The sequence below is a fragment of the Terrapene carolina genome, unplaced genomic scaffold (genome assembly GCF_002925995.2).
Source record: "Terrapene carolina triunguis isolate 2854851 unplaced genomic scaffold, T_m_triunguis-2.0 Scaffold194, whole genome shotgun sequence".
NCBI lineage: Eukaryota > Metazoa > Chordata > Testudines > Emydidae > Terrapene > Terrapene triunguis.
The window spans coordinates 9,111,595-9,128,870 of record NW_020664545.1 but is presented as its reverse complement, the minus strand read 5'-3'; the positions used below and the strand labels follow the sequence as shown (position 1 = coordinate 9,128,870).

At 45.0% G+C, this 17,276-nt stretch overlaps 1 protein-coding gene across 3 annotated transcripts in view; it reads left to right on the top strand.

The window, feature by feature from the left end:
• RFX2 (regulatory factor X2) overlaps positions 1-17,276 on the top strand; it is a 59,054-nt gene that overhangs the window by 34,585 nt on the left and 7,193 nt on the right. For 2 of the 3 annotated variants that reach the window (XM_024205320.2, XM_024205318.2), the window contains exons 8-16: positions 1,418-1,537; positions 4,276-4,391; positions 6,313-6,431; positions 6,738-6,850; positions 10,972-11,123; positions 13,428-13,525; positions 14,592-14,741; positions 15,974-16,182; positions 16,742-16,895. In XM_024205320.2, the coding sequence (XP_024061088.1) occupies positions 1,418-1,537; positions 4,276-4,391; positions 6,313-6,431; positions 6,738-6,850; positions 10,972-11,123; positions 13,428-13,525; positions 14,592-14,741; positions 15,974-16,182; positions 16,742-16,895 (1,231 nt within the window). The remainder of the gene's footprint in view (positions 1-1,417; positions 1,538-4,275; positions 4,392-6,312; positions 6,432-6,737; positions 6,851-10,971; positions 11,124-13,427; positions 13,526-14,591; positions 14,742-15,973; positions 16,183-16,741; positions 16,896-17,276) is intronic. The other variant, XM_024205319.2, reaches the window with a different exon arrangement.

Here is a 17,276-nt window from a genome sequence, read left to right as displayed (position 1 = left end):
TCTGCACTGATCAGCCAGAGAAGAACTCCCAGCCATTCTTGCTCTTTCGTAATCTTGTGTAGGCTTAATTCAGCCTTGCAAAACTATCATGAAAATTAACTAGCGCAGGTATAAAATCCACCTTCTGCCATGGTGACTGAAGATAATTTGGGGGCATGGGGTAAAAGTTAAGGGAACCAGATTTTTCTCATCCCCTGGTGAGGGGTCAATTAGGATGGTTTTATCCAATTTTATGTGCAGAAATCTAACCCCTACAGTGAAGTTCTGTTGCTGTATAAAGCCAATTCAGATTGAAGGGTAGAATGACTCCAAGATCTCTGTGGCATTCTATATAAATAACAGTTTGCATTCTGACACTTACCTCTTATTCTCCAGTTGCCACTGATCACTTAAAGGACAGGTCTCACCGGAAACCACCCTGTAATTAAAATGAAAGAGTCTGTGACCTGAAATGTCAATTGCAATTTTAAAAAAGTAGTTACATTGATATCAAATGTGACACTTTCAGTTCCCAGTTGACACAGGAGCTGAGAAGATCAGAACAGTTCCTTTTTGAGTGAAGAGGTACATTTCAGCATCACTGTGGCTCCAGAGTGCAGGCTGAAAGCCACAGGTGAGGGACCACGGAGGACCACCAGCCAAGAGCATTTCTCACTACAACATTCAACTCCTGGAGTGATATCTTGGCCCCATTGAAGTCAATTGGAGTTTTCCCATTGACTTCAGTGGGGCTGGGATTTCCTACTCGGTGCTTTAAAGCACAGTATATTTCTGGATACCACAGTGAGGAGCATGTTATAAATTTTTATACAGAAAGAAACCTTCACTCCGTCACTACAAACAGTCATGTCTGGCTACCACTGAAGTCAATGGTAATATTTCCATTGGTTTCCATTATTAAACGTAGATTTGGCTCAAAGTATTTTGACTTGGATAATCCGTTAGCTGCCTGTGAATAAGGTTTTATGACTAGATTGAAAGCAAGGCTGAAATGGGTCTAGGCTGCAAGATTTTCAATGTAGATGTCACTGAACTGTGTTTTGAGACACATGGTACCATATTTTCCCAGAGATAAGTGCCGTGTTCAAACAAATCTTGTAAAAGGGATCCTGGACTCTTGATTACTTTCAAAGTTTGGGGTATAAACCCACATCTCCAGGAACTTAGTTTCAGCAAGATTTGAAAATAACATGTACACCTCTGAATGTGAAATTAGGTTCTCAATATGCTTATTCAGCAAAGTAAATCCATGCTAAATTGGCATCTGGGATTAGACAGAAGTTATAACGCACATTTATGATCCACAAGCCATTAGCACTGTCAAATGTTTCACTGAAGCCTAAAAGTAAATTGCAATGCTTGTGTGTCATCTCCATTAAATATCTGACATCTATAGATTTTAATGTTATGCTTGCAGGGGAAACTCCAAGTATCATTATTATGGGATCCGTCTAAAGCCAGAATCTCCACTGAATCACTTACAGGAAGACACCCAGTATATGGCGATGAGGCAACAGCCCATACACCAGAAACAAAGGTATGTGCCCAGGGCTTCTCAGACCTGCTAGTTGTGGCAATGGAAACTGCAAGGAGTGGTTTCCCCAAAAGAGCAAAACAGGGGGTCCCACCTCAAACAGCAGCAGCAGGAGCTTGAGTCTTTTAGTGCTGGTTATTTGCAAAGGGACCATATGCTGAGGGATAGCTCATGGCATAAATTAAGAAACTTAGTGATAAGGTAAAGTACACGCTATAGGGAAAGAGGAAGGCACTGCACTTAACAGAGCTTGAAGTGGCCAATACTGAACAAGGATAAAGAAGGGTCAAGGAGAAATTCAGATTCCACAAACTATTCCTCTTTGCCTTTTTTTGTGCAGCAAAGGCTTGGACTTGGGCTGCCTGTTGCTATGGTGAACACTACAGAATATCCTTTTCACTGTATCCCAGTGACTCAACATTTTTAAGACCTCCGCTGTACAGTTATTTGTGTTTAACCAGTGGAAGGGGTCTTGTTTTTCTTTTCATAGACCAGCTAGTGCAAGAGGTTCAGATGGGGCCCAGTCAGACTCGCATCTGGTAATTCTGGGTAAAATTAAATGAAGGTCATGATGCAAAGCAACCCTTGAATTGCCTCTTGGCAGCGTCAGCACTCTTGCTTCTGGTTGGAGTGAAGGCATGGAAAAATCTCAACTTTTTTAGTTCCCAAACAGCAAAAAAAAAAAAAAAAAAAAGAGAGAAAGCTCTGCTGCTTATTCACTGTCTGACCTTGAGCAAATCATGTAACCTTTCTCCCGGCCCCGGTTTCCCTGTCTATAAAATGGGGAGGATGATACTTATCTCAGGTGGATGATGTGAGGTTTCATGAACATGTGTATATAAAGCATTTGGAGAAGGTGCTACAGAGACATGAAATATTTATTGTTTCCATCCTATTTTTGCCTGAAGCTTCCATAGTATTTTTGAGTATTTTGAGTATTGGCATTAGGCCTCATCTGCAGTGAAATCTCGCTGCTATTAAAGAACAGTGTTTTTACTTGGTTAAAAAAAACCTGTGTGTAATACAGTGTTATTTATCTAGAACACTTTTTTTAAAACATTAACTTACCAGTGTTTGGCTCTCTGTTAGCAACAGGCTTGTGAAACCGTGCTTAAACATTGTTTAAAACACAATTATAAATAAGTGGTAAAGCTCTAATGCAGGCAGCCATTAGACTTTTACTGGTACTGCCTCACTTCTTTAACGGATCATCCTAACGTTTATTGCATGTCTGATACATTAGGAGCAGTGGGCAGGGCCAGCTATCCGTTTTACACAGCCCATTTGTAATGTGAAGGAGAAGTTAATGTGCTTCATATTCTGTCTTGTAAATGACATCCCAGGCACTTAAGACACATTCCTGATTGTTGACCCTCAGAGGTACAGTAAAAGCAACTAGTGCAATTAAAAAAAATACATATCCGAGCCCCAGTCCCTTCACTGGAACCAAATGGTTTTATTCATTTTAGCATTTCCGCCCCCCCCAAGTAAATGTAGGCAAACCATGAATGCACATGACGCAAACGGGGACGTCCGTTTCACATCAGGAAAGTGTAGCAATAAGACGTTAGGCCACCAAACATGGTTGGCTTCCCCACCCCAATGTGAAATTGATTGATCATAGGCCATTCCTAGTGGGAGCTGTCATCGTCACCAAACCCCCCAGCACAACTTGCTTTGATTGCCCCCTTCCCTCACTAACAATATCAGCAGAGAAGCCCAGGGCTGCCCAGAGGATTCAGGGGGCCTGGGGCAAAGCAATTTCGGGGGCCCCTTCCATAAAAAAAAGTTGCAATACTATAGAATACTATATTCTCGTGGGGGCCTCTGTGGGGCCTGGGGCAAGTTGCCCCACTTGCCCGCCCCCCCCCCGGGCGGCCCTGGAGAAGCCAAGAATCAAATAGAGCATAGGAACTGAATTACCCACAAGCCCTAGTAGCTGTTTCTCTGGGTCAGGGGACTGACGGGGGAGCATCTACTCTTCTGCTTGTACTCCATGGATAAGAAGACTCCAGGCCCTAGGGCAGTCAAACTAGAGACATCCACCTGTTCTACATTCTCTTCAACATCTAACAATTAAAACAAGCAGATACAATGCTTCTCTGCGGTTAGTCAGGAAATGGCCACTACTATTATTTATTATTTGTGTTGGAGTAGCACCTAGGTGCCCCAGACAGTCGTGGATCAGGACCCCACTCTGCTAGGCGCCATACAATTGTGTATCATTTTATTTTAAATGCAGAGCAATATAAATGACACTGTTGCCTTCCTGTTATTAACTCTGTGTAGAAACAAGCTGCATTTGATGCCACTTACACAATCTATTTACCTCTCTGGGATTATTTGAGATGGATAATTTGGCCACATTTTATACTAAGAATACGTTTATAAAGGCTTAATAAATGCTGAATAGATGTCATAAGCATATCACAGATATGAATAATATGTGTTATAGTTACAAGCATATCAGCAGAAGGTTTGCAAACCCCATGATTATAAACCACCTGTTGATCTAACAATTGATTAACCATTTATCAAAACAATTATTTAGAATTTATTAACCCTTTATAAGCTATTTATAAATGTACGCTGACATATTAAGCGACTTGTTTGTTTGTTTAATGCAGAAGTGTTATACTGGTATATGACTTTGCCAGGTACCTCTTTCACTGTGTGTGTGTTTGCACATTTTAAATGTGCATACGACCAAGCTGTAGTCTGAGGGTTTTTTATATTCCTAGGTATAGACCTGCACAGAAGATGGATGGCATAAGGGAGAGTGGATCCAACAGTAGCCTACACACTACTCCAGAACAATCAGTTGCAGCTCAAAGTCAACACCATCAGCAGTTTATAGGTGAGGAAATTCAACTCAAATTCCAGGCTTCCTTTCAGTTTTCTCATTTCTAGGAAATGCTACTGATTTCTAACTTGAAAAGGCTTCACAACCCTGCTCAGCAGGCTCAATCTATTGCCGTTCTAGGTGTCTGTTTATTTTCAACATTTGCCAAAGATATCCTAATAAGTGCTTAATATACCGTATCTTTTATTTTTACATTTGCAACTTCCCACACTAACCCTATTACACCCACAATCTGCACCGCTTTCCTCAGGCATGCTGCAAAGATGTCATGTGTCGCATGCTTCGGTTCTTAAAAATAGCATTTATTTATATATATTACTTAGAAATAGCCATCTTTTCTTTAAAATTCTCCCTGCAATCTTAAGATTCTACCTCTGCTGACTTCTGTGGGGCTTCCCAGGGTGGGAAGCACTACAACCAGAAGAATGGAGCCCTTCACTAGTATTTTTTAAAATTATATTTGCTTGCAGCTAGGTTTCCCATTCATTGAACTTTTCTGAGCCTCAGGAAGGCTCCAGTTTAAGATGAGTTGGGGGCAAAGGTTAAGATTAATTTTACTGGAAGTCTTTATCCTGTCCTTAGTGTTGATGTTATGGCATTCAAATCAATAAGCTCCACATTCTCTTTTGGATCAGGGGGATAGCTCAGTGGTTTGAGCATTGGCCTGCTAAACCCAGGGTTGTGAGTTCAGTCCGGGGGGGGAGGCATTTAGGGATCTGGGGCAAAAATCTGTCTGGGGACTGGCCCTGCTTTGAGCAGGGGGTTGGACTAGATGACCTCCTGAGGTCCCTTCCAACCCTAGTATTCTATGCTTCTATTCCTCTTGATAATGGAAAAACTAGCAGCCCTGCAGAACAAGGGTAACAAAAGTCTTAGTCCTAGCTCTTTCTGTGCGGATGACTCAAATGAGAGAGCCTCCAAGATGGTGGATTTGTTGTGATTGCAATGCATACGCACATGATAGAAGCATGCACCTTGCAAAGTTTGCATTCAGTTCTTGGGGAAGCACATATTTCCTATGACAAAGACATACCATTCAAGTCCCACTACTCTGGGTGAGGATCATGTCCAGCAGTGCACGCATCTATTACATCGAAACCTTAAGTAACCATTCAAGAGATCAACAAATATTTACTGCTTAATGGAGGTGGCCTTCTAATAATGGTGAATCCGAACTGTACTCTGTATACTTTGGGCAATCTTTTAAGAGGGGAGATTGCCTAATAAGGCTGGCCTCCAATATATAGATTTCCGTATGTGTGGGAGGAGAACTGGATGCAAGACACAGTGCCTACTAGTTGCCACAGTTTGCTGCATTTTTTCTATTTAAGGAAAACTGTGTTAAGAATTTGCTGGATACCGGCTCCTCCTTCAAAGGAACCTAAGAGGAATGAAAGTGGGTACAAACAAGTGGGACCAACAGTTTACCCAGTTACTTTCCAGTCCAAACTGTAGGTGTGGGGTTGAGGTTTTCCCCCCCAGTGTTTCTGAGTAATGACACACAAGAACATGGACCTCTCTGAGCAGTCTCTAAAATGCAGTTGTGCCTGTGATGTCTGCCATCCAATTAAATTTTCCATTGTACTCTCAAAATACTGAAAGGATGTAATTCAGACTTCAGAGAAAATCTAATGGGAACGCACATTATAGTGGTACAAAGCATTCGTGTTTCTTTCCTCCTAGTTGCAATAAAAACATTTTCTTTTCTACAATGAATAATTGGGCAGTGGTGTTCTTTTTTGGAAGTGACATGTTGAAGTATTGGACAATCAGTCTCCATTCACTAATCTCATTGTTCGTTATCTGAAATATGAAATGTAGAAACCGGCTGCTGCAAAATTGCATCCTAATTCATAGTCTTATAAAACTATGAATGCCTGTTAAAGTTTGCCATCTTTCCCAACTTTTCTCCTAGATGTAACCCATGTCTTTCCTGATTTCCCGGCACCTGATCTAGGAAATGTCCTCTTACAAGAGGGGATCACCATGAATGATGTCAAGACGCTACAGCTTCTTTACAGACGACACTGTGAGGTAACTATATAGGCTCTGTTTGCTTGATCTAGGATCTGATTCCATAGTGTGCTCCTTCTACCCCAGTCCTGCTCTCTTGAGGAGTGGGTTCTGAACCGGAATGTTTCTGATTGGCTTGATAGCATAGTTCAAATTATTTCCTCCCTGTGTGATCGGTTTATATTCTGTGTGTTAAAACAACACATTGTAGATTGTTCTACTTTTGTATCTAATCTAATCCACATGGTAGGGTATTCCACTTAACGAAGAAGCTGTGTGACTGAATGTTATCAGAGCATTTTATGAGCTGTCGTCTTTAATTCTTAGGCAACTTTGGATGTTGTAATGAACCTTCAGTTTCATTACATTGAGAAGCTGTGGCAGTCCTTCTGGAGTTCTAAAACACCATCTAGTGATGGCTCTACCACCATGCCTTCCAGGTAAATGGTTACACACTTACCCTTGCTAACCTTTGGATGACCTAAGTTTTACTAGTGTTTTACCTTAGAGATCATGAGTGATACTGTTTTCAGCTTCATGATTGTATTGATCTGTAAGAGTTAAGGATGTTAACTACCTACCAGGAGAGGACCCTATCTTAGGGATAGAGTTAGAAGTATACTATTGTAATTGTATACCAGATGCAGAGGATTTTAGTATCTGTTTGTTTGACGTGCTGTCACCTTTGATTACAGACACTAATCTAAAACATGTGTTATTTTGACTAACAGGAACGGGTCACTGCTTTTGTAGAAGCCCGGTATAGACAGACATTTAGAACTGCATGTCATTGAATGTTGTTACAGAATGACATCAGAGGAAACCAATAAGAACGTAATGACATTCAGCTAAACGGGGACTCGTTCTTAATCAGGTTGCCATGAAAATTTAAAAAAAAAAAAAAAGCCTTGTGTTCTGGGGCAGATAATGACAAAATGTGCTGCTTTGATCTTTTAATTGTATTCTTGCCTAGTTCTCCGTTATTTCCTATTCTTCTCTGTTTATGCGTTAGTAACCTGCCGCCAAGGGACAGGGAAACGGACAGTGAGTGAAAATAGAGGAAACTGAACTAGTTGGAATGGTAATGAAAGTCCAAATAGTATCCACTTTCACTGACTGTATATAAGGATTTCAGGTCCTAATGTTTTATATTCAGAGCAAGGACTGTAAAAGTTTGGGAAATGGGGAGAAAATCCCCTCATTTCTCCTAATAATCTTCAAATTCTAACCCGATTATCCTCCTCAGATAGGGCCCGATGGATGGATCGTTGCAAAGAAACACTGTAACTGCAGGTTTCCTTTCAGATGTTTAGTTTAGAGAGTCAGAGATAGGAAACAAAAATAGGGGTGCATCGTAATTGGGATACAGTCACGGAACATTGAGGTATTGTTAAAAATCTTACACCACCGAGAAAATTATTACTGGTGGGCTGCACAATCAGGGAAGACACAAACATCAGTTTCATGCATTGGGGCTGCAGTCTCGCAAGATTTTACTCCTCAGGAAATTCTGTGCCAAAAATATTAAAAGTTCTGCACACAATAAAATTCTACATATTTTATTTGCCAATAAATAAATGTGGAGGCTCCTGCATGGCAGTGGAGAACACAGGCCACTGGCTGTGGAGGTGAGAGGTCATCCTGCATCCCCCCCCGGGACATGGACTTGGCGGTGAGGCTGTATCTGACCCTAACACAGCGCAGGGGCCGAGCCTGTCCCAGAAACCCCGTGGGGTCCTGGCCCTCCGCACCAGGCACACCAAGATCATAGAATCTCAGGGTTGGAAGGGACCTCAGGAGGTCATCTAGTCCAACCCCCTGCTCAAAGCAGGGCCAATACCCAACTAAATCATCCCAGCCAGGGTTTTGTCAAGCCTGACCATAAAAACCTCTAAGGAAGGAGATTCCACCACCTCCCTAGGTAACCCATTCCAGTGCTTCCCCACCCTCCTAGTGAAATAGTGTTTCCTAATATCCAACCTAGACCTCCCCCACTGCAACTTGAGACCATTGCTCCTTGTTCTGTCATCTGCCACCACTGAGAACAGCCTAGCTCAGGGGTGGGCAACTTTTTGGCCCGAGGGCCACATCTGGGTGGGGAAATTGCCTACAGGGCCACGAATATAGGACTGGGGCAGGGGGTTGGGGTGCGGGAGGGAGTGCAGGGTGTGGTAGGGGGTGCAGTGTGCAGGAAGGGGCTCAGGGCAAGGAGTTGGGGCAGAGGAGGGGTGCAGGGTGTATGAGGGGGCTCAGGGAAGGGGGTTGGGGTACAGGAGGGGGTGCACAGTGCAGGAGAGGGCTCAGGGCAATGGTGCAGGGAGGGGTGCGGCATGTGGGAGGGGGCTCAGGGCAGGGGGTTGGTGTGCAGAAGGGATGCGAGGTGCAGCAGGGGGCTCAGGGCAGGGGGTTGGGGTGCAGGAGAGGTGCGGGGTGCGGCAGGGGGCTGGGGTGCAGGCAGAGAGTTCAGGGCAGGGAGTTGGGGTACAGGGTGCAGGAGTGGTTTGGGGTGTGGGCTCCAGCCCGGCACCGCTTACCTGGAGCCTCTCCTCATAAGTTGTGTGCCCCAGCCCCCTAATCATTTTCATTGCCCTCCGCTGGACTCTCTCCAATTTGTCCACATCCTTTCTGTAGTGGGGGGCCGAAAACTGGACGCAATACTCCAGATGGGCCTCACCAGTGCCGAATATAGGGGAATAATCACTTCCCTCGATCTGCTGGTAATGCTCCTACTAATGCAGCCCAATATGCCATTGGCCTTCTTGGCAACAAGGGCACACTGCTGACTCATATCCAGCTTCTTGTCCACCGCAATCCCCAGGTCCTTTTCTGCAGAACTGCCGCTTAGCCAGTCGGTCCCCAGCCTGTAGCAGTGCATGGGATTCTTCTGTCCTAAGTGCAGGAATCTGCACTTGTCCTTGTTGAACCTCATCAGATTTCTTTTGGCCCAATCCTCCCATTTGTCTAGGTCACTCTGGACCCTATCCCTACCCTCCAGCGTATCTACCTCTCCCCCCAGCTTAGTGTCATCTGCTTAATAAATGATCCAGCACTTACCATAGCTCCTCTCCCACTAGCAAGCAAGTGGGACAGAGTCTTGAACACATGCCCAGCCCTGGCCCCCGATCCAGGTGTGGGGCAGGCAGACTCAGCCCGGCAGGATCCAAGTGTGGAGGACTTAGTGTGGGGGGATCCAGGTGTGGAGTGAGGGGGTTCTGCGTGGGGCAATCTGGGTGCGGACAGCTGGGGGCAGATCTGGATGCACAGGGGCTCATTGGGGGCTATGGGTGCAGGGGAAATGAGACTCTGCGGGGGGTCCAGGTGAAGATGGTTGGGGCTCAGCAGGGGGGGTCTCAGTGTGCGGGAGGATGGGGGCTCAGCAGGAGGGGTCTCATGTGGGTGGCTCTTGCAGGGGAGTCGGGGTGCTGGGGGAGTGGGGCCTAGTGGGGGTGGGGGTCGGGTTCGGGGGGCTCGGCAGGGTGGTCCAGATGCAGGGGGGTGGGGCTCGCAGGGGAAGAGGAAGTCCTGTCCTCCCCAGCCCAGCCCCAGCTGGGCTAGCAGCTGAGCACGGTGCAGGGTCGGAGACACCAGCCAGGGCATCCTCAGCCCCCCAGCGCAGTGATTTCCTCCTCACCTGCTGCTCCAGGCGCCTGAAATGACGTGTCCGCGCCGCTGTGGAGGGGCACGTGACCACTCTTGCAGCTTCCCTTTGCTTCCCATCAGAAAGTCTTTTTTCTCACTCTATTCCTTAGATAGGGTCTTGTAATTATGAGCAAGATAATGTACGGTTTCCAGGGTGCCATCTCAGGAGAAATAAAGTTACTTAAAAATACTAAAAAGAAGAGTAAAGACCCTTCTGCCCATGTATAAAGAGATATTGAGGCAGGTTAAATTGACCTCATTCACTTGAAGACAATGCTGTGTCGTTGTCACAGCATGGGACTGGCTTTTCCTCCATGAAAATGTTTTCAGTATTTGTTTCCCGGGCAAATTTGGCACTGCTCGTATACAATACCGGGCAATACAACATGTCACAGCAGTCCGCTCAGTGGCAATGTGATAGTCAAAAGGAGTAGGTTGGACAGCAGAAAGGAGAGGTGTGGTTGTCTGGGAATGGCCAACCTCACTGTGAGGAACCGGATGAGCCCTTGCTTGTTGAAAGGAGTGAAAAAAAATTGGGTTTTGAGCTGCATTTGTTTTAGAAAGAGGGGAATGGGGAATCACTGAGCCAGAAGGAGGCAGGCAACTGTTGTGGGTGGTTGAGTTGATGGCAATGAAGGACCAGCCTCTGAGAGAGGACTGGAGGAATGAGAGGAGGTCCAGATGGGGTGTGTGGATAGGAGGTCAGATCCTGGCCAGAACTAGCAGAGACATGATACAGAGAGCTGAACTTCCAGAGCTGATGAAGTCCCTACAAATGATCAAGCACCACTTCCTCAGAGAGACTCCAGAGGTTGTCTTTCATTAAAACCCAAAATGTGTTATTCTAATGAGAAATATGGAACAACTGTACGTGCATAAAGTGAAAGGTGCCGTTAACACTACATTACTCTTTGCCATGTAGTGAAGAAGAACACGAAGGGGTCATCCCAAAGGACAAGCTCATCACTCTGTGTAAATACGATCCTATCCTGAAATGGATGAGAAGCTGTGATCACATCCTGTATCAGGCCCTGGTGGAGATCCTCATCCCTGACGTGCTGAGGCCGGTGCCTGGTAAGTATGTTGTGCAGTGATCAGAATGGCATGGGGAGCCCTGACTCTTGACCAACTTTCTTCTTTCTTGTGTATTTTTTTTTTTTACTGTTTCATTCCATATTGTGCAATAGAAATAGATGGTTCACTGAGGTTGGCTACCACTTGCCATAAAGGCTGGCGTAGAAGGGTTTTGTTTTTATTCGAGCCTGTCTGTTATGGCAACAGTCGTCTCCTCTATATGGAATGATTCCCATTTGGGCATCGTATCATGGCTCCTAGATGTATTTTTCCGTCTTTTAAAAATTCAGTTAATCACATTATCACAGCCTCAGGCTTTGGCCAGGAACCAAGTTGGAAAATGTAGGCTTAATACGCATAGAATGTATTTAAGCATAATTAATCTGTGCTGAATGCTTCCTTAGAGATGTGTGTCTTTCTGTTATGTCACATCATTCTGGCCCAGACTGCACATTGTAGATTTTTTCTCTCTCTGTATATATTGACACTGGTTTGGGAGATTAGCACAGGATGCAGAGGCTTTTACCCCCAAGGCCCTGATTCAGCAATCACTGAAGTCTCACTGAAAGCACCGAGAGTGAAGCACATGCTTATGTGCTTTGCTGGATCAATTCCTCATTCACTAGCTCAGACTCTGTCCAGGTCAGTAGTGACCTAATGGCATCAGTGCAGTCCCTAGTGGCAGAAAACCACCACCGTGTGGCAGGAGGGGAAGGATGGTCTGGAGGCTTGTGTGCTAAGCTGAGACTCAGGAAACATGAGTTCAGCTCCCAGCTTTGCCACAGACTTCCTGTGTGACCTTGGGAAAGTCACTTGAGGCCAGCTTTTTAAAAGTATTTAGGTGACTAACTCCCATTGAAATGAGTGTGAGTTAAATACCTTTTGGGCCTTTTGTCTCTATGTGCCTCGGGCCCCCTTCTGTAAAATGGGGATAATAGCACTTCCCTACCTCTGAGGGCGGTGAGGATAAATCATTGTGAGATGCTCAAATACCACCATAATGGGGGCCAGGTAAGTACTTTAAGTGTTCGGTTTTAATGGAAGAGGCAAGGACCGAGTGGGCTGTAAATGGCCCCTGTATAGGTGGGGTTGTATATGTCAGGATTGATATCTAGGCGGCATGGAGAAAACTCTTGCTGTCACTGCCTGGTCCCGGAATGAACAAGAAGGTTTGCTTCTTTAGAACTGCCAGGCCCGCCCCTTTCACAACATTACATTTACTGAAAATGAAAACTTGTTTTTTAAATGCCTCTTTCCTGCCTGTGATTTCTGTTGTTCACCACAAACCCAGCAAAAATACATTAAAAAACATGTTTATTTGCTATTGTGACCTAGTAAATAAAAAGGAACAAGTTACATTTGTTTTGATGCAAAAACAACCAAAAAGGCACTTTAACAAGGTAGCTTTACAATGGAGACGAAGCTCAACATTTGCAAACCTGGGTACACAAAGTTGGGCTCTGAACTCCATATTTAGGCAACTAAATAAGTGACCCAGTTTTCGGAGATGCTGAGAATCTGCAGCTTCCATTCACTTCACATCTCTGAACACTGGGCTACTTTTTGTTTAGTTGCCTCAATATGGATTTAACAGCCTGCCTTCAGGCACCCAGCTTTGAAAATGTTAGCCCAGGTCCTCGGTAAAAGCCTGACTCCACAAGTCCCTATAGCACGGAAGCTTAATTGTCCTTATTGGTCCATTCTGCATGATGTTGGGCCTTATTGCTAATTACTATACGATACACGTGCATATCAAACAAAAGAGATTCACAGATTCCAAGGCCAGAAGGGACCATTGTGATCATCTAGTCTGACCTCCTGTATAAGACAGGCCACGGAACTTACCCAAAATAATTCCTATTTGAACTAGAGCATATCTTTTTAAAAAATTATCCCATCTTGTTTTAAAAAGGCAAATGATCGCTTCAGTGCTATGAACTTCTAGTTGTCTGTGATTTTCATATCCTGGCCCACACATGCACTTGAACATTATTATTATAGATGCCAGTGGTCTTAGAAAAGTTTCACATATGCCTCAAATAATAAGAGGGAGCTATTTAATTTGTTGGATAAAAATCACAGCCCGATGAATATATTTCAGTCTCCATTTTTTTTTTTTTTGCAAGACCCCAATGGACTGCATTCATCTGATTAATCTGTAACTGCACTAGGCTCCCATGGTACAATTTCTGATCCAATAGCTATTATCTTGATTTAGTATCTCCCAGAGTAGTTCTAGGCTGACAGGTCTCATTAAAGCAATTTGGAAAAGCCTCTCTAACTATCCTGACTTCTCTCTTGCAGGCACCTTGACGCAAGCCATCCGCAATTTTGCAAAGAGTTTGGAAGGATGGCTGATGAATGCAATGAGCGATTTCCCCCCACAGATAGTCCAGACAAAGGTAAACAGCGGGAGTTTGTTACAAACAGGGGGGAAGTGTTTTGTTACAGTTTCGTGCAGTGGTTCCAAGCCACTGGTATTTCAGGCTTTGGTGACTGGCATTCTGGGCCCACCTTAATGACATGCCTCTGCTGGGCCTTGTTACACCATCACTGCTCACTTGGCCAGTTGGGCATATTCCATGCTCAACTCAGCAGAATAAACAGGCAGTGTTCAGCCAGAATAGCAAGATGGTGGTGGGGAGAGGTCCATGTCACGTTATCATGGACATGCGGATGGGGCGATATCTCCTCATGGAATATATGGTCACAGCCACTTCATCTCATGAAGCATGTATGCTGGGGTCTGGATTTGCTATTTCTAACTCCAGGCTTCAAATGCAGTACTCAACAGCGATGATTAATTGTTCAGACACTGTGTTCATCAAGCACTTACCGCACCCTGTAGTCGCAGATAAAACAGCGTGCAATTAGGCATCTGCAGTGGAATAATGCTCTACTGGAGAGAGAGCTGGAATGCCGGCAGTGACAGAGGAGTATTGGCAGGCCTTGTTTAACTGCAGTGTCTCCTCTACTTGTCAGTTCTGCCAGCCTTTGATTTACATAAACACTAAATTGTCCAAGCTGATAAACATGGTCAAAGCTGCTCATTTTCCTCCTCCAGTCATATGTTTCTGTAACACTCTCCCCTGCTGCTGATGTGGAGCCAAGGGTTCCACTCTGGCAAATTGCCTTGGGAGGATCACAGAAATGTAGGGATGGAAGGGACCGTGAGAAGTTATAAAGTCCAGCTCCTGTGCTGAGGCGGCATCGACTATATCATGCCTACTCCTTCTCCTCTATCCATTAGGCCAGTACCCTTTCAAAGAAGAAAATTAGGTTGATATGAGGTAGCAATGAGCTATTACAGTGAAGAGTGCTAGCAAAGATTTATAAGTAGCAGCATCAATAGAAGAGTGTTGTGCCTTTACGCAGTAGCCAAGAGTGGCTTAGTGCTTATGTCCTAAGTGTTTTGAAAGGTGTGTGTGTGTAATCTGTATGGCCCTGTGGTGGGTGTACCTTTTACAGGTTGGAGTAGTGAGTGCCTTTGCACAGACGTTACGGAGATACACTTCCCTGAACCATCTGGCTCAGGCAGCTCGCGCTGTGCTCCAGAACACCTCCCAGATAAACCAGATGCTCAGCGACCTCAATCGAGTGGACTTCGCCAATGTGCAGGTGACTTTTTGATGTTTCAGTTGAGGCCATATGACGTGGTGCAAGGATTCTTAAACTACAGTGGCCCGCAGAAATCTAGCTGCGGGCCACTGTAGTTGCTAGCACCTGCTTATTTCCAACTACCAGATTGCACCACCAGACAATGAAGCATACATTAAATGCTTTCCCAGGATTGCTTTTCTAGGAAAGCAGTTGCTATAGGTGCCAAAGGGATGTCATACAGTGGTGAGCAGGAAAGGAGGTGTCCACAAGACCATCACTTTATAAAATGGGGCTCACGCTATGGACACATTTGAGAAGCCTGGATTTTAATGCTTTGGGCAGGGGACTGGGAGTCTCCAGAGTCTCAATCCTGATTTTTTTAGCAGGTCACAACCTCTCTGTGCTTCCGTTTCCCACCCAATGAAATGGGGACGCTAGTACTGACCTGCACCGTATGGTGGGTTGAGAGGCTTATTAATGTTGGAAAACCACGTTGATATCGGTTGGTGAAAGGGTTAATGGGTGGGATTTTCAGAAGTGCCTGTGTGATTTAGGAGTATAGGTCCCTTTGAAAACCTACAGGACTTGTGCTCCTAAAGCTTGTAAATGCTTTTGAAAATCTCACCCAGGACTAAAGAGTTAGGTGCCCAAATCCCATTTAACTCAGTGGCAGTTTAGAACATAAGAACGGCCATACTGGGTCAGACCAAAGGTGCATCTAGCCCAGTATCCTTTCTACCGACAGTGGCCAATGCCAGGTGCTTCAAAGGGAATGAACAGAACAGGTAATCAAGTGATCCATCCCCTGTCATCCATTCCCAACTTCTGGCAAACACAGGCACCATCCCTGTCCATCCTGGCTAATAGCCATTGATGGACCTATCCTCCATGAATTTATCTAGTTCTTTTTTTTAATCCTGTTACAGTTTTGGCCTTCACAACACCCTCTGGCGGAGTTCCACAGATTGACTGTGCGTTGTGTGAAGAAATACTTCCTTTTGTTTGTTTTAAACCTGCTGCCTATTAGCACCTAATGAGGCATCTTTTGAAAATCCCAGATGTTGCTGGGACATAACAGAAGATCTAGTCATGGAGTCCCGTGAGCCAGAATGTTATTCTGCTGACTTGGAGTCTTTTCCTTTGCCAGATATATGAGTCAGGATGCACCAAAAGCCATGAGATGGAATGAACAGCAGTTTTGCTCAGGCATGTAAACATCCATTTCTAATTTCCTCTTGTGCCCTTGGCAGGAGCAAGCCTCCTGGGTATGCCAGTGTGAAGAAGGCATGGTGCAGAAGCTGGAGCAGGATTTCAAACTCACGCTACAGCAGCAGAGCTCCCTCGATCAGTGGGCCAGTTGGCTGGATAACGTTGTCACCCAAGTTCTAAAGCACCATGAGGACAGCCCCAGCTTCCCCAAGGCAGCTAGGCAGTTCCTGCTGAAGTGGTCCTTCTATAGGTACAGCTCTTTTCTTGTCTTTTTATCCTGGAAGTGTATATGCACCTGCTTGGGACATCTAAATACCTTGCTGCTAAATTGTATTTTGTTCATCTGCAGGCCAGACTTCAAAAAGAAAAACCATCCAAGGTCAATACGGGCAGGGGACTGGACTCGATGACCTCTCGAGGTCCCTTCCAGTCCTAGAATCTATGAATCCTAAAACCTGGCTGCCGAAAGTTAGGGTCCTAAATCACTCTACCCTGGCACGAATGACTACACGAGTGTTTAGGGCAATGGAAAATCAGGCCCTGATTCTCCGTCTTAGTTCCCCATCTGTGAATTGGAGATAATAATCCGAATCTCCTTTGCTAGGGGCTTTGTGAGGCTAAATTAACTAATGTTCCTAACGTGCTTTGAGATTTTTTTGGGGTGAAAGGAAGAATTTAACGATCGCGTATTACGTACTGCACGGTATGACTCAGCATTTCCCATGATTCTTCCCACTCTAGAATTCACACCAGCCAATCTGTGGTTCTAAAACGTGTCCAAAATGTTTTGTTTCCTAACCGTTCTCTAGCTCTATGGTGATCCGTGACCTCACCTTGCGCAGCGCTGCCAGCTTTGGTTCCTTTCACCTGATTCGCCTGCTCTACGATGAATACATGTTTTATCTGGTAGAGCATCGGGTTGCCCAGGCAACAGGGGAGACACCAATTGCTGTAATGGGAGAGGTGAGCACTATTTATGCCCTAGTAACAGAACCCAAACTGAGCAGTGGTTAAAGGGACACCACCAGCACAAGCTACACTGTGCTCTGAACATGTTGTATCAGCCACTTTTTCTGAAGGAGTCACTAATTTTTGGCACCTCTGTTTTTGGCACCTAACGTGAGACACCCTGACCTTTCAGTTTCTTCCTACTGAATTACTAGGAGTTGTGAGTGCCCAGCACCTCTGAACATCACACACAAATTGGCTCAAGTTGGGTGCCAGAATATGGAAGCACCCATTTGATGGCACTTTGGGGGAGTGTGTCTAAGACATCCCTGCAAGTTACATACCCAAATCCCATTGGCTTTTACTGGGATGGAGTGCCTAGCTCCTCTAGCCCCT